This window comes from Phalacrocorax aristotelis, chromosome 13, assembly GCF_949628215.1.
Source record: "Phalacrocorax aristotelis chromosome 13, bGulAri2.1, whole genome shotgun sequence".
NCBI classification, from domain to species: domain Eukaryota; kingdom Metazoa; phylum Chordata; class Aves; order Suliformes; family Phalacrocoracidae; genus Phalacrocorax; species Phalacrocorax aristotelis.
In genome coordinates this window covers 10,563,150-10,590,895 of record NC_134288.1, presented here as the reverse complement: position 1 = coordinate 10,590,895, position 27,746 = coordinate 10,563,150, and the positions used below count along the sequence as shown (strand labels likewise).

At 56.3% G+C, this 27,746-nt stretch overlaps 1 protein-coding gene across 3 annotated transcripts; it reads left to right on the top strand.

Moving 5' to 3' along the window:
* Window positions 1–3,950: 3,950 nt before the first annotated feature.
* UCKL1 (uridine-cytidine kinase 1 like 1) lies at window positions 3,951–27,746 on the top strand. Of its 3 annotated transcripts, none has more exons than XM_075108600.1 (15): window positions 3,951–4,046; window positions 11,836–12,029; window positions 12,671–12,777; window positions 12,992–13,162; window positions 13,412–13,483; window positions 14,694–14,883; window positions 17,133–17,194; window positions 22,126–22,145; window positions 24,328–24,426; window positions 24,800–24,893; window positions 25,214–25,276; window positions 25,654–25,776; window positions 26,138–26,245; window positions 26,626–26,782; window positions 27,370–27,746. In XM_075108600.1, the coding sequence occupies exons 1-15, from the start codon at window positions 3,997–3,999 to the stop codon at window positions 27,444–27,446; spliced, it is 1,587 nt and encodes a 528-aa protein (XP_074964701.1). In that variant the 5' UTR covers window positions 3,951–3,996; the 3' UTR covers window positions 27,447–27,746. The 3 variants fall into 3 exon arrangements, with proteins under 3 accessions (XP_074964701.1, XP_074964702.1, XP_074964703.1); XM_075108601.1 differs by lacking the exon at window positions 22,126–22,145 and adding an exon at window positions 18,571–18,587; XM_075108602.1 differs by having other exon boundaries at window positions 3,967–4,046; window positions 11,839–12,029.

The following is a 27,746-nucleotide window of genomic DNA, read 5'->3' as shown; positions in this document are numbered from 1 at the left end:
TGCTCCGGCTGCGGCTCCCGGCAGCCAGATGCCACCATCTGCATCACCCGGCGTGCTCGGCCACGAGCTGGGCACGTGCCTGCAGGCAATGGAACCCGTCCGAGCACTGCTAGTTGCGCCAGATTTTGAAGCAATTAGTAAGAAAGCTTAATTAGTTGCTGCGGCTCAGCCTGTTTGCTGCTTGCATTCCATCCAATCTTTGTTTTGATGGTGTCGCCGATACAAATCCTGCCTCCCCAGGGAAGGGAGGAGAGCTTCAGGAACTGTAGGACCCACGCTCTCAGAGCCATCTCAGTCTTTGTCACGATGGGGACGTGGGGACGCTGTCCTGGCAATGGCATTTTGCTGTGCTGAGCCCGAGGGATGGCGCCGGGTGCGTGCAGAGCTCCACACCCGCTTGCCAAAGCAATAACCACTGGAAAGGTCAGTGAGGAGGGACCCCTGCACCCAAGGAAGGTTCTTGGGGGCACGCCATGGCTGTTGGGGGTGTAGGCAGTGGCAGGATGGGGAGAGCAGGCAGAGCTGGGGACCTGGCACAGAGTTTGGCACCAAAATTTCTGTGAAGGGGTGGAGGGAGCCGCTGGATCCTGAAATCCCTCCATGGGGGAAACGCCCTGGCAAAGCTCCAGGCCCGGGGAGGGGGGACCCACATGGCCCCGGCTGCTGGTTTGGATGGTGACCTTATAATCCCACCACCTCCCCTTGGGGATAGCACAGGGCTCGATTCTCATTAACATGCAATTAATTGGCTTCTCATTGATTAAATTAACAGCCAGCACTGTGCTCCATGCTGAGGGTGAGCCCCGGTGCAGGCGCTCGGCCAGGAGCTACTCGGTGCAGGAGACCTGGCGAAGGGCTGACTTGGCGGGGGGTCATTTTGGGGTCTGGCTCGAAACCTGTCCAGCTGCTTCAGTAACAAGAGTGTCTCCAAGCGAGTGTCCTGGGAGGAGCGAGGGGCAGGAGCGGGGACAGCCGCAGTGCCATCGTGGGGACGACACAGTCTCAGAGGGAACCCCAGGGACGGTCTGGGGTCTCGGGGCAGGTGATGGGCTCAGGGCAGTGGGGCTGGTGGTCCCAGTGCTGGGGCTGTCCCCCATCACCCTCAGAGCTGGGAGACACTCCTCACAGCCCCTGTGAAAGCAGCGCCTTGGTCAAATGGAAATTTTTATGAGAAAGCGAACTCTTCAGGGTTTTTAACCCCCCTTAAAAGGTATTTTCCCCCCAGTAGTCATCACTCAAGAGGAATATATTCTCCCACCACCACCTTCTTCATGAAAGATCTTGTTGTCTCCTGCTTGTCCAGGGAAGGCTCCAGAGCGATACCAGGAATACTGGCAGCTGCCTGCCCCACGGCATGTGAGCTGGCAGGGACGAGCCGTGGTGGCATCATGGGAGCCTGTTGGGTTGTACCTGGCAGGTTGTGCCCATCAGGTTGTGCCCATTGGGTTGCTCTTGTGTTGTGCCACTTGGGTTGTGCCCGTTGGGGTGCTCCCGCTGAGGCAGTGACTGGGGGGGGGAAACTCAACCCAGAGGGGCGGGCAGAGGCTGCAGGGTGTAATGGGGGACAAGCACGTTCTCTCCCGTCCCCTTACCCGTGGGCATTTGGAGACTCTCAGGTCTGGCAGTGTGGGACCCCCTGGGCCTGGCGTCCCTGCCCTCTGTGCACTGGCCAGGGGCCTGAGCAGAGGGTCATCCCTTGAGGCAGCAGGGAATAACCTACGGTTAATGTAAAGCCCCACGAAGGGGAGGGGTGGTGGGGAGCGGTTGTCACCCCACGGTCCCGACTCACTGCCTGGGGTGCTTGGGGCGGGGTGGCTCATGGTAGGTAAATGGGAGTGTGGGGACTGCGAGCATGGTGGGGGCTTCGGGGCGGCTCCTCCAGCTGCAGCCCCGTTTGTCCCTGGGTGGCTCTGGGGACCGCAGCACCGCCGCTCTTGCAGCTCCTGCACCTCCACCGCTGCAGAGTCCTGCCGCCCGTGCCCCTGGGGAAAGGGCTAAACCTCCATGGGGACGGGCGGGTTGTGACCCCACGGGAAAACATCATGAGCTGTCCCCGAAAGCTTCAATCACCAGGGGCTGCCATGGGCGGGAAACCCTCGGCGTGACCATGGCACGCTGGTGAGGTTGGCTGTGCTGTGCCGGCAGGGCAGGAAGCGAGAGCTGCCCCGGCCTGGAGCATCACTCGCACCCACAAACGCTGGGAGTGCTTTGTTCTTTTCTTTCTCTCCTGGTGACACCCATCCCACGGCATATCCGAATGTTTCTCGTCAATGCCAGTTATTAGTGCATAAGTGTATTTTGGGGAAAAAAAGAAAATGGAAAAAAAAAGAATTTTCAATTTATCACTTGTAACCATATATATAAATATATAAATATATATATTAAAAAGTGTTTATTTGCAAAAAATAAAATTGTTTTAACAGTAAACTATCTTATAATAAACTCCCGATTTGTGACGATCTGTTCTTTTGTTAATCATTGACAAATCCTCAGTTGGAGAGTACTGTAACAGCAGCTCTTAACAGCCGCGCCGCCGAGCACCGCAGAGGGGTAACTCGATGTACTGTATGTATTAAAAACAGCTGTATCGAATAAATGTTTATTGATTTTTTATTATTACTATTATCATCATTATTTTGCAGTTCAGTGGGAGGGTTTGATGCAGGATAGGCTGGGTTTGTCCTCCCTCCGTGGGCAGCTGGTGGTGGCTGAGGAAGCCTCCCAGGACAGCTCAGCTTGGTGGTGAGGATGGAGCTCACAGTCTTCATCCCAGCGTTGCCCCCAAAACCAGAGTGCAGCAGCTGGGGGGGCCGGGGCGAGGACTGGTGATGCTTCCCGTGCCTGTGCTCGGCCCAGCCACCCATCCCTAGTGCCGGGAGGCTACCACCAGACCCACAGCCCAGTGCCTAGCTGCCCCCATGGCAAAAATCACCCCAAATCTGCCCCTCTGTTAGCAGCAGCCAACGTCTCCCAGCACCAGGGGCCACATCCAGAGCGGGACCTTTCCCCCCAGGGAGCCCGGTGGGACCCGTGGCACCCCCAGGCACCCCCAGCCACCCCAGCGTGGGAAAAAGTCCTCTTCTGCTTCCTAATGTCTTTTTTGGCACAGAACCCGAATAAGCATCAGATTTAGGCCAATCCCTCCATTGCTGACCATTAACCCTGTGTTCCCTGACGGATGGTCCCGGCTCCCCAAGGGTGTGTTGGGGACCAGGGGGAGGGGTGCTGGCCCTCGCCCTTCCAAACACGTGGCACCACAAACCTCAGCCCCAGGGGACCCAGGCCATGAGAAGGGAGCACAATGCTGAGAAAAAACGGATCCCCAAGAACCCTGGTGCCCCAGAGCCCCTGCAGGGCTGGGGTCCTCCCAGCCTCCCCGCTCCCCTGTGCCCTGTGACCATTTCAGACCCTGGGGCCACGCAAATCCCTGATGCCCCCCAGCTCTGCTGGCAGCTCCTCAGGTGCTTGGGCATGGGTGCTCCTGCACAGCAGCCTCACAGCACCCACCCATGCCCACAGCACCAGTCTGAGCCCACGGCACCCACCCATACCCAGAGCACCCACCTGCATGCCACAGCACCAACCTAGACCCCAGAGCACCCACCTGCACTCCACAGCACCCCCCATGCCCACAGCACCCACCTGTGCCCCACAAAACACCCACTGCACCCTACAGCAACCCCCCGTGCCTCACAGCACCCACCTATGCTGACTGCACCCACCTACACCCCACAGCACACGTCAGCACCTGACAGCACCCACCCACGCCCACAGCACCCATCGGCACCCCAAAGCACCCACCCGCGACCCACAGCACCCCCCCCCGCCCTACAGCACCCCCCGCACTCACAGCGCCCACGCCCCTCCCTCCCCCCCCCCCCGCACTACAAGTCCCGGGGAGCCGCGCGGCGGCCCCGCCCCGGCCCCGCCCCGGCCCCGCCCCTCTCCTCCCGTATCCCGCCGCTTCCCGCCCGCCGCGGCCCCTCCCGCAGCACCATGGCCGCGGCCCCGGTGGCCGAGGGGGCTCCGGCGGAGCCGCACGACAGGTAAGGCCCCGCAGCCCGCCCCGCCCCGGCCCCGCAGCCCGCCCGGCCCCGCTTCCGCGAGTGGGGCCTCCCCGCGCCCGTCGCTCCTTCGTTTTTTCCCAAGAAGCCCCAGCGCCTTTTCCCGAGCCGCGCCACGGATGCGTCCTGTCGCGCAGCAGCAGGGAACCATTTATCCAGTGTTCTTACCAAACTGGGCTTATTTCTTGTTTGGGGGGGGGGGGCGTTCCTCTCTCTTATTTTCCTTCTTGTTTTTGCTCCTTTCCTGCCCTGCCCTTGCAGCGGAGGAGCTGCAGCGCCCGTTTGCGGCGAGCGGGCACATGCACCGGCGCCGAAAACCACGAGGCGCCGGCGGAGCGGGGCAACCTGCAAGTTCGGTACCGAAAAAACGCACAGGGGGGATTCCCCCCCGCCCCGCTCCGGTTTTCTCTCTATGTTCCACTCCCTTTTTCACCGCAATCCTCAGGCACGGAGGAATGCGACCGCTCCCAAACACCAGCTACCTGGGAACTGGCTCCGGAGCACCACCAGAGCACTGCCGATGCGGCGGGCCCGGCTATAGGGATGGGAGCATCCCTGGCTGTCGGGTACCAGCGCCCGGGTGTCCCCACGGTGCCCACCGAGCCCGGCCCCGCCTGAGGCAGTGCCAAAGCAGCCCGCGGGTTTCGGCAGCTAAATACAGAGCCGGCAGCTGCCCGTGACGGTGCTGCCTTTGCCCTTCCTGTGAGTCAGCGGTGGGGAGGCTGAGGATGAGCAAAGGAGGAAGAAGCCGCCCCGAGTAGCGCCAGCCACGCGGGAGATGAGTAACTGGGTTGTATAACTGAGCCCCTTCCACCGCGGAGCAAGCCACCGGTGAGGCTGGCCACGCAGCTCCCACGGCCCTCACTCTGTATAAATAGCAGCGAGATAATTGGGTTTGAAGAGGGAAATGTTCGTCCTTTTGTCATTAGGAGTCCTTATCAGAGCTGGAAGAGAGTGTGTGCATGCTTGGGATGCTCCAACCTGCTCCAGGGTGACTCCAGGGCAGCGGCAGAGCTTGATGCGAGGAAAACGGGCGCAGTGCCCGATGGGTTTGCAGGAGGGGCATGGCACGGCTCTCGACGCCCCTGGAGCTGCTGGCAGTGGGGTGGCAGCCAGGTCTCTCCATCCCGACACTCAGGGCTTCCCAACATTTTTCCTTGTGCAATCCCTGTGTGAAACTCATCCTCTGGCCTGGCTTGCTCGTAAGGTGGCGGGATCCAGCCCACCACTGTCTTGGTCCCTGGACAGGGGGTTCCTGGTGCAGGGCTGCCCCGTGTGGCCCCCGGGTTTTGTACCAGGCTGTTGCAGTACAACTGCTGTCGGCTTAAGTTAAAGATGCCATAGGATGTGGAAGGCCCAGCTGAGGGCTGGACCAACAAAGACCATGTTCAAAGGCGGAGGGAAGCAGGTTTGGCCTCCACGTACCCACAGGTGCTGCTGGCAGGGGTGGGAGCTGGGAGAGGGACCCACTCCCGTGGGGCCAGGCACCCCTTGCTGTGGGTTTGGTGTGTCCTGAGCTTTTACACAGATCCAGTGATGATATTCGGGTCACAGCAACCAGACCAGGAAAAGCCACCTGCAATTCGGCTTCTGTCCTTAAATCCCAAGGAAAACTTGCCAACCAGCTCTCCGTCACTGAAAGGAAAAGCAGAGCCCAGCTGCAGGGTCTGCAGTTTCTCCCAATTTTAAGTCCAGCTCCTGGAGGCTGCCATTACAGAGGAGCGATTCACACTTAAAAATCATCTGGAAGAAAAGTCCGGAACCCAGGCATTTCGGCCTGTGCAAGAGCTCCGAAACCAGGAAGGGAATTGGGAAGCGGACGCGACTTGCCGAGGAGCGTGTGCTGGGAGGAAGGCTTTGTTGCTGTCGGGGTTCAGAGCTGGTGCGGCTGATTCCCGTCCTACCTGGGAGCCCAGCTGGAATGTCGGGTGAGCTTCCAGGAGAGTTGCTCCCATCGCTTGGATGTTTTAAACAAAGGCAGGAAAAAAGGCACTGGGGAGCGTGCGATAAGGAACAATGTCGCCTTGGCAGGGGCAAGGGCTGCTCACCGCCAAGTTCCTTGTGCCTTTTCTTCTTTGCTTCTTTAATGAGAATAGAAATCGCGGCGGAAGAGAATTTTATTTTTAAACTTCTGAAAGAGCTTTTACAGAGAAAGGGGAGTCTGTGCTGAAAACAGAGGATGGAAAAGGTTCCTTTGATCATCGCTCACTTTGCTGGCGTTGTTGGGGCAGCAGCCATGGCTTGAGCTGGGGACAGGTCACCTCTGAAACCCTCCCATCCCTGTCCTGCTCCTCCAGCAGCCCCTGTGTGGGCCCAGAGCATGTCCCTGGTCTCCAGCACTGTTGTAGTCATTGCGATGTGTTTCAGGGTGATGCTCTTTTCTGTGGGTCCCGTTGCTGGACAGGAGCAGGAGCAGGAGCGGGCTGGTGTGGTCGTGCCCGGTGCCCATCATGTTCCAGAGGGGTTTGCTGAGGACACTGGGATGCAGCATGTGTCCCCGCCTCTGGAATAACCCCAGTGCTTCGGGGAGAAGGAGAAGGGAGTCTTCTCTCCGTCCCTGGCCCCATCTCTAGATGTTCCGCCCTGCTTGATGCTAAATGTGGGGGGAGCATCCTGCCCGTACCCCCTCGGAGGTGGGTGCGCTGACGCCGAGCTCTTGTCTTGCTGTGCTGGGGAGGGCTGGAGGCTTGTTTGGTGACTGGAGGACCTCGTCGTGACAAGCCGTGTCCCTGGCAGAGCCTGCCTGCTGCTGCCTGCCTGGCATTTTGGTGTGTCCTCCCCCTTTCTCAGCAGCCAAGTACTGCGTGGTGGGTGCTGCTCTGCCCCCACCCCTGTGCTCCAGGGCTGGTCAGGACCCCTTCTCCTGCAGTCTCCCCCTTCTGCCTGTCCATCTCCCACCCCTTGCTGGGTATCCTGCCCTTCAGCTGCTGCCCAGCTTCCCCCACAGGCTGCTCAGCACTGGGTGCCTGGGCTCCCTGTCCTCCCCAGCGAGGTTGGTGCAGGGAAATGAGCTGAAATGGCTGGAGGGACGGCGGGCAGCTGGCAGTGGGAAGGCTGAGAGAGCAGATTGCAGGGCCCAAGCAGCCAGCGGGATGTTATTCTTAGCCACCCGCAGCCCCGGGGTGTTGAGTTTCACCCACTTGTTTACTCCGGGGCTGAGGGGATGTCAGGGGCAGCTCTTCCCCAGGGAGCTGAGCACTGAGGGGGCTCGCAGCCGGACCTCCTGCTGCTGGGAGCTAAGGGAGGGGAATGAGTCTCACACCAAAAAACCCAGCATGGCCAGCAGCACCCCAGCCCTAGTCCCAGCCAGCTCCATCAGCTGGAAGCGGGGTGCTGGCTGGGTACCCCCTCCATCCCTGCCCCAGGGATGTCCCCTCCTGTCCCCCTGCAGCCTCCTCCCCGCCAGTGCCGGGAGCTTGCCGGTGCTCGCAGCCGCGCACTTACCGGGCAGGCAGCAGAGCTGCCCTCCACGCCGCCCCAGCGAGCCCCAGCGTCCGAGGCAGCTGAGCGAGCCCTGGTCCCAGGTAGCAGAGGTGCAGGGGAGGCCAGTGTTTATTGCCTGTGCAGGGGGGCGGTGAGGGGAGGTGTCACTTCACCCCTCCAACCCCCCCGCTTTTTCTTTAATCAAGCCAGTGCTATTAATATCAGGTAATGAACGTAATCTCTAGGTTAAGCTATCCTCTTATGTGTGCTGACCGCTCCACAGCTCCCAGCAAGAGTCTCCCTGGCAGTGCTCTTCTCTCCTTCCTCCATCTCTGGATCTGTTGGGGGGTCCACATCACCCCGTCACCGTGCCAGGGGGGACGCTCCCGTGCATGGCGCTTTGCGCCGGGGTTCGCCTGGGGAACCCCACTGGCACGGCCGCCCTTTCACCACGGTAGTGCCGGGAGGCTGGGGGGCAGGAGCTGAAGGGACAGGGGTTGAGCACGCTGTGCCCAGCATCGCCTGCTGCTCCGCGGCAGGGTGGAGATGAGCAGTCCCCCGGCCTTCTCCAGCGTCCGCATATCGGGCTGCTGGGCCCTCGGGCCAGATGGCGGGTAAGTTCCTCCTTTGCTTTGGTTTTGGGTGGGTTTTTACTTTTTTTTCACCTGTTAGCTCTCAGTCCCCACTTGCTGGAGCGAATGCTCGGCAGTCCCAGTCCCCCAGCTGAGGGCTGTGAAAGCGCAGGCAGCAGCTGGGGGAAAGATCAGCTTCCCACAGGACTGTACAGCAGGGTGCGGGGGACTCGGCGGGTGGATTTGGAGGGCTGGGCGCTTGGTTGGCGTGTTGTTTATGGGGCTCAGGGCTGAGGATGAGCTCTCCTGTTTGCTTGCTGGTTCAGGTTTGGGGCTTTGCCATTTTTCCTTGCTGACTGCAGGGACCTTTGGGACCTGCTGTGTGTCCCGTCCCAGCCCAGCCCAGAACTGGGACGATCAGGGGACTCGAGGGCAGCGGGATGCAGAGAGCCGTAGCATGGAGGGCACAGGGATGGGATGGGAGCAGCAGTGGGGAAAGGAGAGGCATGCCCCTCTCACGGCATTAAATCTGTGGTTGGGATAAGTGGGAGCAAAACACTTCCTTCATTTGTGCCAGTATGTCTGCGGGGCTGGAGAGCCCTTTTGGGGAGCAGACCCTGCCACCGCGCATCCCCACAGGGAAGGCAGAGCAGTCAGGCAAACTCCAGCGAGGACGCACCAGCCACAGGGAAGGCAAAGCGTCCCCAGCAGCTGGGGACACTCTGTACAGAGCTGTTGGCGGTGGAGTCCTCCAGGAAGTCTTTGCAGGAGAGGGGTCACATTTCCCTTCATATTTGCCTTGTGGCATCGAGTCACTGAAGCCCATGGGGTACCCTCTGCTTGGGAAGGCTGGGGAGGTCTGTTTGGGACGAGGACCATCCTTTGGTTAGAGCAATGGCATTAGCTTCAGCTATAAATAGAGTCCCCTTCCTCCGGGCACTTTACCTTGCGGGTAGGGGCATTGCACAGGCTTTGCTGCTGCTCCAGGGAGGTTTTAAAAAGCAATAGGAAGAAATGGCTGAGTGAGATAGCTGTGAGGTGGCTGGGATCAGCCATTCCTTTGGAGGGGAGGAGAGTCCCGTCCTGGCAAAGGCAGCTGCAGAAAACATCTACAAAACTTGAAGTGTAACATTAGGAGAAAATGCGTGACCTTTGCAGAACTCTGGGACAGTCCCACAGCTCTCCCCATGGCTGTGCTTGTCTGAGATAAATCATGGAAAACATTGATTTAAAAGGTGTAAAATATCTACCTCTTGTATAGATACAGACGGAGAATTCTGAATCTATAGATAGAGAATTTAGGTGAAAGTCCAAGAGTGTTTGGATGAGAGGAGGCAAAACAGGCCAACTCTTGGAACAGAATTAAAATGCCGCATCCAAGAGCGGCCCCGGGCGTGCGGGGGGAGGACGGCTCCGCTTCTTGCCAAGGGCCGTCCCTGCACCGTCCCATCCCTGAGCGTGTCCCTGCGTCCTGCAGTGATGCCCCTGGGCAGAGCTGCTGGGTGGGTCCCCTCTGTGCCAGCCCCCTTGGTGTGCTGCAGGCGCCTCGGGGAGCAGAGGGCTGGGAAGGCGGGGTGTCAGCTGTGACTGCAGCCTGTAATTTTGGGCACAGCCAGAGCCATCAGGGCCCGAACCTCCTCATCCGCGCCAGGAGCTGGGTTATGTTGGTACTAATGAAAGGCGCTGGTAGCAGACTTCGCAGAAGTCAGCCTCTCACGTAGGCTTCATTCCGGCTCCTAAAACCAGAGTTTTGCCCAAGTCAGAGTCACTCTGGGAATTGTGACCTTGGTCAGCATCGCAGCGTGTGGATCGTGGTCTCGGCCACGGCATTTGCGGGCTGAGGTTGGTGTAGGAGAGCTCGGCGCTGCGTTACACCAAAGAGCAGAGCATCCTGAAACACTTGCCTGTCGGGCGGAGACCGGCATGTATCCCCAGAGGAAAGCTGGCTGAGCAGCTCTCGGCAGCAGCGCCAGCGGCACGGCTCTCGAGTAACCGCAGTCCCAGGAGAGGGGCTGGGATGGAGATGTTTTATTTTCTGGTAAACAACTGTCTTTGTCATCTCTTGCTTTTATCAAGCCAAAATGACTTTGTTTATGCACCGACATCGTCGGCTGATGTCAGCCCCGCTCTGGGAATAGCGCACGGTGGTTAATTACTGCTGCGGCATTGCTGGTGGGAGAGGAGACCAAAGTACCCTGCCTGGGTTTGCTTCTCCTGCCTCTCTGGTGGAAGGAGCCATATTTGCACAGAGATAAACCCCAGAAGGCTTTCCCGGCAGGTCTCACCTCCTGACATTGCTTTTTAAAAGCGATCCTTGGCGTGTTTACGGGTCCTGGGCGAGCCGGAGGCTGGCAGTGCTTGGTGCTGGCTGTGCACACTGATGGGCTCATGTCTGGGACGGGGCATTGGTGGCTTGAGGCTCTCATAGGGGACTCTGTAGGTGCACACAGCTGCAGCCTCCCTTTTGCTGGGAGAGGTTCACCAAAGCCAGGCAAATCTCTGTCTCCTTGCCCGCTCTGCAGGGATGTGCCAGTGCAGAAGGTGCAGGTGGCATGCTGGGGACCTTGTGCCATGCTCTGGGGGTGTGCTGGGTGGCTTTACGGTCAGATGGCTGGTCTCAAATTTTGGTATTTATCTAAAATTGTTCTAAAAGGCTGGAGGAGGGAAGGGAATTAATCTTCATACCAAAACAGCTTAAAATCAAACCAAAATCTGTAAAGCCCCACAGTTTAAGCACTTTCAAGAGCGAAAAATAACAAGAGAGGCAGCAAAGCCCCGCCAGCGTGGCTGAGCTGTACCAAACAGTGCTGGTTTTGGTATGTTTGGTGCCCAGGGCTCTCTGACCTTGCAGAGGCTTCATTTCCAGCCCAGTCATGGCTGGGGAGAGGAGCAAGCATGAGCAGAGAGCGCCCTTTGCACCTTCTCACAGGGAGGAGACATCCCTCCCGAGGTGGTGAAACTGCAAGCAGGGATGAGCGAGAGCTGGTATAAATAATCCTCCCCATCCCCGTGCTGGCTGAGTGGTGTGGCTGCAGCTTATCTCCTGGCCAGAGGCCACTTATCACCTCGCTGCTCTCCCACTGCCAAGCTCAAAAGGGCTCCAGAGGATGGTTTTTGCCTCTCCCTCTCCAGGGCTGCAGCAGGAGGGGAGATAAGAGAGAGGCATTTAGCAGCTCCAGGGCTCAGCCATGCTCCGTGCTTGCTCAGCCACACAGCAAAACAGATGCAAATGGCTCAGCAGCCCTGCTGCCCACCTCTGACCAGCTTGCAGGCTTGTCCCCAGGGGTTTCAGGCCAAAAGGGTGGGAGAACTAGAGGTTTGGGTGGGAGCAGGGGGGAGGAAAGGGATTGTGCATGGGGCATGAGGATGGTTGAGCTGTGTGTTTGGCTTCCACCCTCCAGAAAGGTCCCTTGGCACATCAGGACAGGTTATTGCCCTCTGTAATAACACTCCTCAGTGCTTTTGAGAGTTCACTGGAGTGTTTATTTAATGTAGACATTCCCAAAGCAGTAAGGCTGTAGGAAGTGATGCTTGTGCTGCACCTTTCCCAGGTTAAAATGTGGTCCTGTATGAGAATGTCTTGATGTTGGCCATGGCCTGGGGTTGCAGAGGCTCAGGTGCTGGTAGTACTGCAGCAGGACTGTGGTTGCATCTCCCCCTTTTCTACTGTGTCCCTCACCCGTACAGTGTGGGATCCCCTGGAGACCCCACTCCCATGCAGCGGGAACACAGGGAACACCACCAGTAACCGAGCTCCTTCCTCTCCCCATCCCCAGTAGCAGCAGTGCTGAATCCTTAGACCGGCTGTACCCTGCGGTGGGCTCCACCAAGCCACCCCGAAAGCGGACCACTAGCCAGTGCAAGTCTGAGCCACCCCTGCTGCGGACCAGCAAGAGGACCATCTACACAGCTGGCCGGCCACCATGGTACAACGAACATGGGACACAGTCCAAAGAGGCCTTCGTGATAGGTAGGCAGAGGCAGCACACGTCCAGGCTCTGTCCCACCTCTGCACTTCAGCCGGTGCAGGCTAGCACAGGCAGCGTCGGTGCTGCCTGCCCGGTGGGTCTCCATGAGGTCTTGGGAGGATTCCTGCCCCACAACCTCCTTGGAAACTTGAGGTTGGCTCCAGACTCCAGTCTGTGAGCTGCTCAGCCTGGGAAGGAGCTGTGAGAGTCCCCATGGTTAGTCCAGCTTTGACTGGGTGAGCTGTCAGATTGGGGAGAAGCAGAGAGCTTGCAGATGGGGGTGGTGGATTATAGCAGGCACTGGGCACACCACCCACAATCTTTGCTTGTTTTTCCCTCAACTCTCGTTGCCTGGGTTGTCACGAGTTCCCAGGGATTTAGTCTAAGACTGGTTCTCATGCCAGCTCTCCCCTTGTTACACAACCATCTAAGGAAGGGTTTCCCAGCTTTTGCTGTGCATGTTGCTGGCAGTTATAGTATGTGCCATTTGACGTTTTCAAGGATAATCTCTCTTGTAGTGCCTATTGGTCTCCCTCTTTAGAGGTTCATCCAACTCAGTGCAGCAGAGCAGGACCTTGGCTCTGGCCTGTGGTTGGAAGGGCAGACTGTGGGGCTGGTTGCTTCATCTCCTTTTCCCTGGCAGGCCTGGGAGGAGGCAGCGCCTCTGGGAAGACCACGGTGGCCACCATGATCATTGAGGCTCTTGATGTCCCTTGGGTGGTTCTGCTGTCCATGGACTCCTTCTACAAGGTGAGGCTGCACATCATCCTGGCCAGGCTCCTTGGGCTGCCGTGGCCCTTGGCATAACCCCCTGGTGGGGAAACAATGTGGATTTAGTGACAGTCTCATCGTTTCCCCTTCAGATGGTTCTTGGGGCAGGGGGAGAGGTTGCTGGACACAGCAGTGGGGAGGGAGGGCTGCTGGTGAGGACAGCCACGTGCACTAACCTCTCCTCTGTGGACAGGTGTTGACCAAGCAGCAGCAGGAACAGGCAGCCAGCAATGACTTCAACTTTGACCACCCTGATGCCTTTGACTTTGATCTCATCATCGCCACCCTGAAGAAGCTGAAGCAAGGCAAGAGCGTGAAGATCCCCATCTACGACTTCACCACCCACAGCCGGAAGAAGGAATGGGTACGGGACACTGAGGGGCGTGGGACAAGGTGGGGGGACTGCCAAGGCAGGAGACGGGAGTGCTGACTGGACCCCTCCAGCCCCTGCCTTTTGCAGGCAGACTTTTGCAGTCACCCTCTGCTCTGTGACTGGGCCAGGGTACATTTTTTGGGTGAGCTGTCAGTCACTAACAACCCAGAGAGATTCCCTGGGATGGGGCATCTTCGAATGCATGTTCTGTACCTAACCACATCCATTTTGACTTCACAGAAAACCCTATATGGCGCCAATGTGATTATCTTTGAAGGAATCATGGCATTCGCAGACAAGGAGCTCCTGAAGGTGAGGAAGGGTGTAGAATCGGTTCCGGGGAAGCCTGACAGGTGCAAGTGCTGCAGTCCCCTCTTCTGCAGCCTTATATTACAGCACAAAGAGTCCCAGGTGCCCTGGGGTTGTTGTGCACCTCTGGATGGGACCTTGTACTCCCACAGTGCTTCAGCATCACCCCTACAAACCAGCCCTCCAGCCCATTTCCAGCTGGGGGGAGATGGTGGGAGCATACTTTGTCCCGAGGTTCAGCAGCAGGGAGGTGACCTTCTCTTCCAAGTTACGCTGGCTGCTGTGGCACTTCACTGTGCAGGAGAAATAGGCCCCAACTCTTGCAGCGGTGGGGGAAGAGCCCACGGCAGAGGTCAAGCATTTCAGCAGAGACCTTGATCTCAGCCATTCATTCCCAGGAACTGGGAGCCGAGTGGTGACCTGGTCCGTGGCAGTGGTGGTGCACCTCATGCTGCATGCTTCAGCTTGCACAGCCGGAAGGAAAGTCTGCTATACTTCTACTGCACAAAGCCTGATGTTCCTAGCATGGACTCATCCAGCACTTCAGCCTTTCTTGAGAGTTATTTGGATGCATGAGAAATGCTATAGGAGGGAGTGAGCTATGCACAAACTTAGCCAAGCTCAGTCTAGAAAGTTTCCTTCCCTGCCAAGGGAGTGTTAGGGTTCCACTTTCCTGGAGCAACGATGACCTCCAGTGGACAGCTGGGTAAATCCCCCAGGAGTTTCCTCTGAGCAGCCCTGCTCTTGTTTCTCACAATTAAGGGCAGTGTCAGGAGCTGACCTGCTGTGCTTGGCTCCCCTCCAGTATTAATGAGCCAGCGCTCCTGGGTTAAGCCTCTTGGTCTGTGTTGTGAGCATTAACTTCTCTTGTCTCCTCCTCACTCTTAAAAAACATCCAGCCAAAGTGTTGGGGATGATTAGAAGAGGAGACAGGGTTTGAAGCAGGACAGGTCTCAGGGGGCACGAGAGTAAGGGGCAGGTGGCAGCGAGGGACTCACTGCAGCATCTGCACTGCCAGCCTGCTAGCCAGGGCCAAGTTCAGGGGCTGCAGAGGCAGAGCTCCCACCAGGCCAGAGCAGAGTTGAGCTGAGCTCTCTTAAAGCGGTGTTGCGCTGTGCCCAGGGCTCAGCCTTTTGGTTGCGGCTAGTGGAGAAGGTCGGTGCAAGTTACACGTGTAACCTGGTGGGGTTTGTTCCCTCCCCTCTCATTTCAGCTCCTTGATCTGAAGATATTTGTGGACACGGACTCGGATATCCGCTTGGTGCGTCGCCTGCGCAGGGACATCAGTGAGCGTGGCCGTGACATTGAGGGTGTCATCAAGCAGTACAACAAGTTTGTCAAGCCCGCCTTTGACCAGTACATCCAGCCAACCATGCGGCTGGCTGACATTGTCGTGCCCCGAGGTACCTACCCAGGGCTGCCCCGAGCTGCCGTATGGCTCAGTCCTGAGCGGGACCTGACAGACCCTGTCCCACAGCCCTCAGCTCTGCTGGCCGGTCCCACCACCCTCTGGCTGGCGAGGATAGAAGAGAGGCTGTCCCATGCTGTTGTGGTTTAGCCCCAGCCAGCAACTAAGCACCACCCAGCTGCTTGCCCACTCCCTGCCGGTGGGATGGGGGAGAGAATCAGAAGGGTAAAAGTGAGAAAACTCACGGGTTAAGATCATAGAATGGTTTGGGTTGGAAGGGACCTTTAGGGGCCATCTAGCCCAATGCCCCTGCAGTGAGCAGGGACATCTTCAACTAGATCAGGCTGCTCAGAGCCCCATCCAACCTGACCTTGAATGTTTCCAGGGATGGGGCATCGACCACCTCTTGGGGCAACCTGGGCCAGTGTTTCATCACCCTCATTGTAAAAAATGTCTTCCTTAAATCCAGTCTAAATCTACCCTCCTTTAGTTTAAAACCATCACCCCTTGTCCTGTCACAACAGGCCTTGCTAAAGAGGTTGCCCCCGTCTTTCCTACAGACCCCCTTGAAGTACTGGAAGGCTGCAGTAAGGTCTCCCCTGAGCCTTGTCTTCTCCAGGCTGAACAACCCCAACTCTCAGCCTGTCCTCGTAGCAGAGGTGCTCCAGCCCTCGGATTGTTTTTGTGGCCTCCTCTGGACCTGCTCCAACAGGTCCATGTCCTTCCTGTGCTGAGGGCTCCAGAGCTGGACGCGGCGCTGCAGGGGGGTCTCCCCAGAGCGGAGCAGAGGGGCAGAATCCCCTTGCTCACCCTGGTGCCCATGCTGCTTTTGGTGCAGCCCAGGATGCAGTTGGCCTTCTGGGCTGGGAGCACACATTGTTGGCTCATGTCCAGCTTTTCATTACCAGGACCCCCAAGTCCTTCTCTGCAGGGCTGCTTCTCAATCCCTTCATCCCTCAGCCTGTATTGATACTGGGGGTTGCCCCGACCCAGGTGTAGGACCTTGCACTTGGCCTTGTTGAACCTCATGAGGTTCTCCCAGGCCCACCTCTCCAGCTTGTCCAGGTCTCTTTGGATGACGTCCTGTCCTTCTGGTGTGTCACCTGCACCGCTCAGCTTGGTGTCATCTGCAAACTTGCTGAGGATGCACTCTATCCCACTATGTCACTGATGAAGATATTAAATAGTACTGGTCCCAGTATGGACCCCTGAGGTTCACCTCTCGTCACCGGTCTCCACCTGGACATCGAGCCATTGACCACTACCCCCTGGGTGCAACCATCCATCCAATTGCTTATCTGCCGAGCAGTCCACCCATCAAAACTATCTCCCCAGTTTAGAGAGAAGGATGCTGTGGGGGACTGTGTCAAAGGCCTTACAGAAGTCCAGATAGATGACATCCATAGCTCTTCCCTTGTCCACTGATGTAGTCACTCCATCATAGAAGGCCACTGGGTTGATCAGGCAGGACTTGTCCTTGGTTTAATAGGTAAAGCCAAACAGTAACAGTAATAATAATAACATAATGAAAAAGAAAAGCAAAAGCCATGCTGTTACCAAAATGTTCCCAGGCATGATCAGCAGTACAGAAAGCAGTGAAAGCAAAAAGCAGCCACTAACAAGCACTAGAATCTAATATACAGTGAGGCAAGCAAGCCCCATGGCAAGCACAGAAGCCAGATAATTAATAACCAAACAGCAATAACAGCTATAAACTCAATCCAGTGCATTCCGATCAAATCTGTCGTTAGCTCAAACCCTTTCTGTCCCATGTTGAGCACCAAAAAGGACTGTCGTGGTTTAGCCCCAGTCGGCAACTAAGCACCACACAGCTGCTCGTTCACTCCTGGGATAGAGTTAAGAAAATTAACTCTATCCCAGCCAAAACCAGGACACATGCCAAAACAAAGGTCCCTCCAGTTGCGTGTCTCCAAACACTGGCTGAAAGCAGATTCTGAGGGGAAAGCCTGCACTTTTCCCTAAAACAGTCTCCTGCCCTACCAGCTCCTGCAGCCTCATGATTTAAAAGCTAGAAGTGACTTCTAGATATTCAATGATAGATTACTAAATAAGAATTTAATAATAGCAAGGATGTCTCCTGCTGGATGACGCTTTGCTAGGGAAGGGATGTTTGGGGTACGGTGTATTTTTTAACATAGTGGGGAAGAAATGTGTTTGAGGCACTGCTAGCTAGCACTGTGGTCCTGACCAGGCTGGTTCTCTTTTGCTTTTGGTTCACTCCAGGGAGTGGAAACACAGTGGCTATCGACCTGATTGTTCAGCACGTCCACAGCCAGCTGGAAGAGGTAAGAGCTACCTGGACCCCCGGGTGTTAACGGTGGGGTTGACCTTGCCTGTGCAGCAGTGGCATTGCCAGAAACAGTGCTCTGGGTGCCAAGGTAGGAATGGCCTGGCTTCCCTCCATGCTCCAGGCATGTAAGCCGTGGGGCTGTCCCCATGAACTTCTCCCAGCCCTGACTGCCTCGCCCCTGCGCTCTGGTTAGTGCAAGGCTCCTCTGCAGGCTGTGGTCCAGCAGCAGCTTCCTTCCCTCCCTGGGAGAGCAAGTCATCTGGGGACAAACCAACCATCCTCCAGTGATCCGAGTGATGTGCCCTCACTGCCTGCAGCCCTCCCAGGGCCAGCGTTGCCCCAAACCCTGCAATACTTCAGCTCACTGGCTCTGGCTTCTCTTCACCCCCTTGAGACACGGCTGCAGTCTTTGCAGTCAAGAGCCCACTTTTCCACTTCTGTGTTAGGGGCAGCCCAGGGGTTTCTAAACCCAAAGTCTTGTCATGTTTGATGCCCAGCCTGAGCCCAGAACCAGGCAAATGCTCCCGTATCCTTCCCCACTACTGGGTTTAACAAGTCGTCTTCTGTGTGTCCTGGGCCAGGCCTGACCACTGGTTTGAGCCTGGAGCCCTTCGATCAAACAACGCAGTTGTGTGTCGCTGTTCCCTGAGCAGCACAGCCTCCTCCCGCCCCAAGTTTGTGGCTTTGGTGTTTCAGTTCTGGAGATGCTCAGAGTGATTTTCTGGGAGGCGGAAGGAATGTGACCTGGAGATGGATGCACTTAAAAGTAAAGGGCTCGATTCCTGTAGGCCTTCCTGAGCTCCCAGACGGCAGGAGCCGCTCGGCCCCTGGATGTGAGCGGGCATGCGACAGCATCGTGCCTCCTGCGCCTGCTCAGGCGGGACCGCTCTGATGCAAGTTCCCCCTCTCAGTGCACCCCGCTCTCCGCAGGGCTGCAGGCAGCAGCCGGGGCTTTCTGACTGCCTGCATCTACAGCACTAAGTTCTGGCAGATCGGGAAGTTGGTTGTTGGTGTCTAAACCCTAGGTCACAGGAGCGAGGATCAGAGCTCTGGCATCGTCGCTAGCACTGGGCTGAGGAGGGCACGCAGCCATGGGGCACGGGCCACAATGGGGAAGTGGCTGTTTCTCCCATCTCCTGGGATCTGGCCAGGGGGCAAACACGGCAGCTCCTCCCCAGAGCACTGCTGTGAGCCAGGCAAGGGATTGGCTTGGGGGCGGCTTTCATTTACCTGGGACGGGGAAGAAGGGGAAAAGGCTACATGTGAATGCAGGAAAATATTCCTATTTTTCCTTTTCTTTTATCTTGAAACGATCCTGGTGTTGACAATGCTTAATACCGGTTGCATTGTGTCTTTGTGTTGCTGCCACAGCGTGAACTCAGTGTCAGGTAAGAGCCCCTAACTCTGTCCTGTCTGTGCAGCCCGAGGCATTTCCAATGCCAGGCACTGCTTGGCCTAACCCTGACCTGTAGTCGAGACCGACAGCTCGCGTAACGCACGGCCTCATCACGCTCAGAGCTGATGAAAGGCGGCCTTGTCCTTGGCTTTGGGACCAGCAGGGACAGGGCTGTTCCCCAGGGATGTATTTGTCCTGAGAAGGTACCACCAGCTTGAGTGCAGACATCCTGAGGCAGGGGCAGGGCCGAGGTTTGTTAGCTGGGGACCCCCGACCTCGGCAAGACGGGAGGCTTTGCGTCCTTGGGATTCTCTTTTATTTCCCTTCATCCTCTAAGACAAATGGTTGTTCAGAGCCACTTCCATCCCTGATGATTAAACATTATTAAACATCAATTATTAAATTAAACAAAGCAGCTCAAGGCTGGTGGGAGTCCTGGATCCCTCGCCATCACAGAGGCACTCAGCTGCAAGCCCGACGGCACCCAGGTGCGCAGCAGCTTCAGCGTGGCGAGAGGTACCCGCTTTCCTGCAGTGTCTAAAGACTACACAGCAACTACTTGGGGACTGAGAAAATACTTATCCCCTAATCCATCAGGATTTCTAATTTCCCAGTATCTGCTGGTGGATGCTGTGAAGTATACATTGATTTATTTAACCTCTTCAGCATGTGGATCCAGATGGGACTTTAGCTCTCTTGCTTCCATGAAGCAGCCAGCTGAGTTTCCAGGTATTTTTGTAGGAAGCAGAGGGTATGCATTACTGCAGATGGATTTCCATTTAGATCTCCATCATTTTATGGAGATGCTTAACTCAAGTATCTCTAAAATTTACATTCAGCATGCAAAAAGCTTTTAAAATACCTAAGCTGAACAGAAATAGATTCTGCTTTCCTTAGTTCTGCTTAAGCCATTCATTTCCTAGACTAGGCAACAGGACGTTTTATTTTATTTCTGTTTGCTTGTTTAACACCATGGGGCCTGACATTTCCATACAGACAGCATAAGCTGCTCTGTATATCTGGAGGTCCAGGTGGGAAGATGCTTTTTAGCATGGAGGGAAGCCTGTTGCTTTAAAAAAATGGCAGGAATAACATTAGAGAGTAGGGGCGGGGGGGTGTGTGTGTATACATGCATATATGCCTGTACGTATGTGTGTATGTATACAGATATAAAATTTCTTTTTTCTCCAGGGATTGTCCTCTTTGATTAAAGTGGCACTCAGTACAGGTAAACTCTTTGTGCACCTTAAAAATAAAATTTTTAATAACATGTCAAGAAAGTATAATGATAACAGGTTTGGAAAGGTAACTCCAGCCTCCAAAAACAACTCTGTGTTAACCACAGCCACAGATATTTTTATATTCTGCTTAAGGCTCATGGTTTCCATTTATGCCTTTGCCAGAAAGCCTAGAAAAATTTTCCTGCAAAAAATCTGTTTACACTCCTGGAGTCCCAGTGCTTTTACTGCCGCTGCGGTTTCCCATCAGCTCCTCTGCAGCACTGCGCTCGCAAGAGGAGCGAGGTGGATGGAGAGACACGTGTCAGGCGAGATGTGCTCAGCAAACAGGGGGCTTTTCATCTTAAACAATTCCCCATCCTCCTGTCTTGAATGGCTTCATCTAAATGTCACGGTTGTTTTTCTGATGTCACCGCCTTTTGGCGGCCGTGGGGACACAGTGAGGTCTTTGTAGCTGATAGAATAAAACCTGGATGCTTAGATCTGGCCCCAGTCCGAGGTACTTCACTGGTCCTTGTGCTCCAGGCTGGCCCTGGGCTGCCTCTCCTGCCCCAGCGGGTGGCTGGGACGGGCAGGGAGTGCCTCTCCCCGACTCTCAGCTGATCAAATGGGTGAATTCTGAGGAGCGTAAAGAAAGTGGTGCCATTCCCTGGACCTGCAGGCCTTTTTTTTTCCCCTCCTGTAACTGCTGGCTGCTGAGGAGCATCGTTGCCGCCTTCTGTATTCCCTCAGAGTGCAGGTCAGACCTTAGCATCCTTGCAGTTGGGATGTTTCTTGTCCAGCTTCCCACATGTTTAACTGTGCATGTGCTGGGGGTGTAATTACAAACAGGCATTCCCAGGTGAGTATTCCTCCTCGAGCCCAGCAGCAGGAGCCAGACTGGCGAGCCCATGCCCGCCGAGGCGCAGTGCTCTCAGCCAAGCCCGTTCTCCGTCCCTTCTATTTCAGCAACCGGCCCAGCTCTCGGAGCCAGTGCTCTTTTCAGCTGAATTCCCCTCACCAATCAATATTCCCCACCCCCAAGGTCTCGATCAGCTTGGCATGCCCTTTGCCAATTGTGTCTTTAAATATCAACCTGTGGCGCAGTTTAATAGCCCTTGTTTGAAATGTCAGCTGTGAAAGCCAGCCGCTGTACGTGTTTGAAATGCCTTGACTGCATTAGCTCCTTTGTAGCTGGATGTCTCTTGTCTGCTTCCTGCTTGATAGCATGCTCAACAAAGAGCTGAGGATGTTCCCTGAAGCCTTCCTGAGAGATGGTCACCCCCTTCTCTCTCTCTCTCTCTTTCTTCTTCTTCTTTTTTCTTTTTTTCCTTTAAAGCTTTTATTCTAGAGGGGAAAAAATAAGTTTCCAAAGTGAGACCTTTTCTTGACGTGCTCATGGTTGCCCATCTGCATTTTCCATCGCAGTCCTGCCTGGTAGGGGGAGGGACAGGAAGCACTGCTCTCGACAGCAGGCTGCCTGCGGGTCGTGGTGGCACAGACCCGCTCCCTCCATCCCGTCCCTCCCAGCAGGGCTGGGCAAGGGGTTTCCCCACAGGCAACACGGCTGAAGCAGGGCGGCTGCCGGAGAGGCTGAGCTCTTCTCTCTGCCTCAGCCTGCAGCTGCCCTCCAAGGGGTGGCAATGCCAGGGCAGGTCCAGGTGAACTTGGGGGAAGGAAGGTCTTCCCGGCAGGTGGTGATGTTCAGTTCAGAGCTGGTTCCTCTCCACATTCCCAGTGCTCTTGGCTTTCCAGGCTCTCCAGGGCTTCAGCAGACTGCCTCTCCAGTGTGCCAGGAGATGGGCACCCCTGTGAGCCCACAAGCAGTTTGCATGGGTACGGGGCAGGTTGGGTGAAGGTTTTGCAAGCTTGGCCTTGAGCACCTGCACTTGATCTGGGATTGCAGCAGAGCCCCAGGCGAGGGCTGGACATTTCCCTCCAGGCTCCAAGAGCTGCAGCTGGTGTTGCAGTGTGGTACCACATGGGACAGAGGTGTGACAGTGTCCCTGCTCTGACTCCGAGGTGGTGAGAACGGACAGACCTGTCCCCCCGTGGAGCTGGGAGGGGTGCTGGTGCCATGGAGAGCAGCCACGGCATGACTTGGTCACCAAGGGAGGAGTGCTGGGGTCTGTACGGCAGTGGCCCAGGCACCAGGCAGGTCCAAGAGTCATAGATCAATTAGGGCTTTCTCCCCCCCCTTTGACTAATGACAGTGCTTCTTCCTTTGTTTCATGTCATGTTTGTCCCTCTCCCCTTAAACTCTTGTGTTTCCTGTCTTGTCTCCCCTGAACATCCCTCCCACCTGGTGACCAGAGGAAGCTACGTTGGGATATGTGAGGAGACAAACGCTAATGGCAGTGTTTTGGTTGTGACACTAATGCCGGGGACTGGGGGTGAGGGCTGTGCAGTGTGAGCCGCGTTACTAACCCGGGCAGACAGCTCACAGGGTCCTGCTTTGCTGGGGCTGTGCAGGGCAAACAGGTGGGGGGGCTTGAGAGACCATCTCTATCCTCACCCCAAAAATGGGACTGGCTGCTGTCCCCCTGGAAAGTGCTGTGGGGACCCGACAGCACTGAGCATCTTCCCTGGGCTGTTGGGGACAGGGGCCCAAGCAGGGTTGCATCTAGACCTCCCCAACACTCCACTGAGCACCAGCCCCTGCATGGGTGTCACAGGAAGGTGCGGAAAGCTCAGTGATAAAATGCTGACAGCATTTCCCTAGGGGCTGTTGACAGCTCGGGGTGCAGGGGAGGTGTTCCCAGGCACGCGGGGCTCCTCTTGGGGATAGGAGTGCTCCCTGGCCTCTGGGGCAGGGAGTGGGAGCCGGGTCACACCACATCTCACCTGCAGCACCACAGAGACCACGGCAGGAGAGGGGGGCTGGGGGGCTGTCTGCCCCCCTAGAAGCAGGCAAGCAGGCAGCCCCTGTGCAGGCGCCAGTGTCTGCCAAAGGCTGGGCTCAGGCCCTTACCTGCTGTGTGGGTCTGCATCCCTGGGACCAGGAGGGGTTTAGGCAGGGCTGGATGGCAACTGTGCCCCAGAATCTGTCCCTGGGCCAGGTCTGGCAGGAGGAAGGAAGGGGGGCTGCAGGGGCAGAGCTGCTGGATGCTGCCAGCAGCACAGCCCTGGCATGGGACCATCTCCCGCTAACCCACGTTGCAGTGAATAACAGAGTGAGGTCGCTTCAGTGATGGCAGGTCCGGGGCCTTGAGGGCTGCTCGTACCAAACAGGTGGTGGGGTCTGTGGGCAGCGGGAGCATGCTGGGCTTGGCCCCAACCCAGCCGGGCTCTGCCGGCAGCGGGCAAGCCTGTGACGGGAGCACAACCCGTCCCACACGCTCCACACAGCTGTGAGCTGTCTGCGCTCTTGGGAGCGTTCCCTGCGTAGGGGCTTGCAGCTCTGCAGGACCAGAGCTGGCAAAAGCAAGAAGGAGCCCTTAAGTACCCACAGGCCTTGGGAATGTCTCGTTTGGTGTTGGTCAGCCAAGACCAGGAGATGGCTATGTGGATGGAGGCCTCAAGTCATCTAGCGCTGCCCTCCTCCATTCCTACCCAGTCATCTTCTCTGTCTTCTTCTCTGCTTATGTGCCCCTGTGTGTGTGTGTGCAATTAATCCAGGTTTCTGCTTGATTTGAAGCCTAAATCACCTGGTGCTTTCGTTTGCTCTCTTCTCCTCCCCAACATCTCTCCAACGGGGATGCAGCCGCTGGCACATGTGTGATGTAAAGTGTGGCTTTTGGACCCCAGCCTTCCTCCCAGACAAAGTCGCTTGTCCATCCTGCCCAGCCTTGTGGAAGCCAAATAGATGCGACCTTCATCTCATTACTGCCGCTCTCAAAGAGCGAAGTGACTAATGGGGCCCCATTGTGCGCTTCCCCATGAATGGTGTTCCCTTGATCCAAGAATAGCTCCCAACCCTATTAGTTGTGTGGAGATGAGTCACACAAAGCCAGTCCTGTCCAGCCGTAAAGTCTTGAAGCTGTTTCCAATTTGGTGTTGATCTGACTACCCTTGAATGGGCCAGGCGCTCTCTGACATAGTCTCGTTGCAACCTGGCTCTACATCGATCCATGTGCCAGCACCATGGGCCTGGCTGCCTGTCCCGTTCCTGGTGGTGTCTGGCACAACCACAACAGCTGCTCCTCACCCATGAGTTCAGGATCCACCACCAGATAAGATTCCTGGGCAGGAGAAGGCTTTAATTTTATTTTCCACTTTCTTCCCAACCAGTGGAAACCAAGATAGGCCGACCACAGGTCAGCTGCCCAGCAGGAAGGGCTGCGAGGTCCCCCTGGCTCCACCGACCACCCAATGCTTCCCTGTTCATGGGAGCAGGTCCCTTTGCCATTGCAGGGGACTCGGCAGAGCTGGCCCCTCATTTGGCTCAGCTGGATGGCCTTGGTGTGTGTTTGCAGTTTGAGCTGATGTCTGGGAGGAAGGCTTCAGCTGTGTGCTGTGCACCAGCCTTCAGGCAGCCTTGTCCAGAGACCTTCTGACTGTGTGTTTGGTTTTCAGGGCCGCCCTGGCCTCTGCCCACCAGTGCCACCCCCTTCCTCAGACCCTCAGTGTGCTGAAGAGCACCCCTCAGGTGAGGGGCATGCACACCATCATCAGGTAAAGCCCCCACCACAGCGGTCTCCTGGGGCGGAATAGGGCTTGGCTGCCAGCTTGGCTTGCTTTGGACTCCCGAACCCCACTTGTGCCCTGTCCTCATGACTTGGGGACATGGGACAGGATAGAAAGTGGTGGACCCTGCATAGAGGAGCTGTGCTGTGAGCACTCCATGGTCCTGCCAACAATTTTTCTGCCTTTTACCTTAGAACTGCCACCACAATTCCAGGCTCAGCCAGTAGACCCCATGCAAAGAAAACCCTGACAGCCAGACAGGGGCTGGGGCTGCCCCCCTCCACGCAGCCCCTAAATTCTGTCAGCATGTCCTGGGGCACATTTTGGTCCACAGCTTACATTGCCTTTCCCTCCGCTCCAGAAACAAGGAGACCAGCAGGGACGAGTTCATTTTCTACTCCAAGAGGCTGATGCGGTTGCTGATTGAGCATGCGCTCTCCTTGCTCCCCTTCCAGGTGGGTTCAGGGGTGTAGCTGGAGGGATGGGCAGCAGGCGCTGTGTTTCCGATTCCTAACCCATAACTGCCAGGGAGCTGAGACAGTCCTGGTGCTGCTCCTCCAACCTTCCCCTGTATCAGCCCTTTCCTTCTAGACTAAAAAGGGGCAGGGCTCCCCTAGGCTGTGGAGCAATGGCGTGGCCCTGCGTGACAACTCTTTGTCCAGCCTCAGTTTCCAAGGGTCCGGACCAGCCCGCAGCTGGCTGGCTCCCCAGTACCAGGGCTCCTCTAAGAGCCACGTCCAAGCCCCTGGTAATGCTTCTCACATGGTTTTTGCAGAGTTGCACAGTCCAGACGCCGCAGGGACAGGATTATGAAGGGAGGACATACAGTGGGAAGCAAGTAAGTAGAAGCAAAAAGTACTCACTATTCAAACCTGCCCCGTGGGGTTACATTGAAAGCCCTGTGGATGCAGGGGAAGATACCCCTGGCTTCTCAGGGCTTCCGTCAGGCCTGGGTTTCATGTCTGTCCTCATGACACCCTGTATCATCGGGATGGGCAGCAGGTTGTCCAGGGGTGCCATCAGCAATGTCACTGTGCCACTGCTGCCTTCCCACTAAGGGAGGCAGCCTGAACTGGGAGCAGCACAGTCTTCTTGGAAGGGATGTGTTTTGGGGTTGCCTGTTAGAGTCCCCCACTGTCGGGGCCCAATGTCCTATGGGGGTGGTGTGCACCTTGTACACCATGCCTTCCTGTTCACTCTGGCTGTGTGCTGCAGATCACCGGCGTGTCCATCCTGCGTGCGGGCGAGACCATGGAACCAGCGCTGCGAGCAGTGTGCAAGGACGTCCGCATCGGGACCATTCTCATCCAGACCAACTGCAACACGGGCGAGCCGGAGGTAAAACCGGGGGCTCTGCACTGCCAAGGGCATCTCCTGGCGTTAGGCTGCATGCAGGGGGTGACTTGGGTATTTCCCAAGAGCACTTCAGCGATCCAAGACTTGATCTTGGCAGGGGGTGAGTGCTCAGAAAGTGAGTGCTTTGAAAGCTTCTGAAGTGGGCTTTGCCAGCATGCTTGTGCGAGCAGGGGTTGGTTTTGTGTCCAAGTGTTTGCACCAGTGCCTGGCTCCAAGCTGACAGCTGGGGTCCCAGAAATGGAAATGCATGAAAGATCCTTCAGCCCTTTAAAAGAAGGGCTCAGGTTGCTCCGTTCACCTTGAGCCTGCAGCCTCTAAGCTGATCTCTCTTCCCCCTGCCCAGCTCCACTATCTGCGGCTGCCGAAGGACATCAGTGAAGACCACGTCATCCTGATGGACTGCACAGTCTCCACGGGTGCAGCAGCCATGATGGCAGTGCGGGTGCTGCTGGTACGGAGGATGTTGGGCACACTGCAGAGGGCGGGTGGTTCACCCCCAAATAACATGCAAGAACACCAGCTGCAGCCGTGCTGAGGGGCCTTGCACTGAAACTCTCTCTTCCTTGTGAAGGAGGGTGACATGGGAGACAGCGCAAGCTGGGGCGACTCTGTAAGCAGGTGTTGACAGTCACCCCTTCCTTGTGTAGTAATAGCCTGGATTTAATTGGTTTCTTGGTCCTGTGCCCAGTAACCCCAACTGACCACAGAGAGGGGAGGAGGGAAAGTGGCTCCTGGAAGGCCCTTGAGTGCTCTAAGTGCCGCTCACTGGAGGCATGGGCCATAAGATGCCTTAGGTAACCTCACCCCAAGCTGCCTCTGCCTTTCCTGTAGGATCATGATGTCCCAGAAGACAAGATCTTCCTCCTTTCCCTGCTTATGGCAGAGATGGGTGTCCACTCAGTTGCCTATGCTTTCCCCCGGGTGAAGATCATCACCACAGCTGTGGACAAGAAGGTGAATGACCTTTTCCGGATAATCCCTGGCATTGGTGAGTATCTGGGTAGGAATGACCTGCTGCAGGGGGATTTTCGGTGCTTCAGGCCCACTCACCAGAGGTGGTGAAGCCCTGGTTGTCATCAGCAGCCTTAGGTCTGGCCTTATTTTACTCAGGGACCCACTACCTCTCCTGGGACCTGCTGCCATGTGGGTGGTGGGATCGACATGCATGCTCTGAGCTCTGTCAGGCAGCCGTAGCCTTGTTGGCAGTGGGAGCCATTCCACGTGCCATGAGCCTCCTCCAGCCCCAGGTAGAGAAGCTGGGCTGGGACAGCTGGAGCAGACCTGTGTCCACCTCATTCCCTAAGCTGTCACTTTAAAGAAGCTAATCCAAAACAAGCTCACTCTCTTCTTCTGTTCCCACCTCTGCTGTCCCAGGAAACACCCCTGTGACGGGGTGATAAAACAGCCTCCAGGCTGCTCCAGTTTTGCTGCTACATGAGTTTTGGAGCTTTTCAAGCTGTTGGATAAACGTGCTTTTGTTACCTTGCCTGCTGGGACGAGGGCAGGCTGGAGGACGGGTCCCAGGGCTCCCTGCAGAGCTGCACCATGACTGCATCTCTTTCTTTCTCCCCACAGGGAACTTTGGCGATCGGTACTTCGGGACGGATGCTCCTCCCGACTGGAGCGATGATGAAGATGCTCTTAGCACTTAGCTGGATGTGAAGATGCCACTGGCTACAGGCAGCTTCAGCACTGCACCTTAACCCCTTCTGTCCACTGCAGAGATTTCTCCTTCCTTCTCACCAAGCATAGATATTTTTTTCAGATGTTACATTGGAGATCTAGGTCATATTTTTTCAAAGAAACGCAAATCCTAGTTTGACTTTGTGGACAGTTGCGTGTCCCAGCATAGAGCGGAGTTTATTTATTTTAATTTAAATATTTGCCTATATAACTTATTGGAGATATTTTATAAAGAAAAATAATAAATTTTTTTGTCTGGTTTTCTTGAA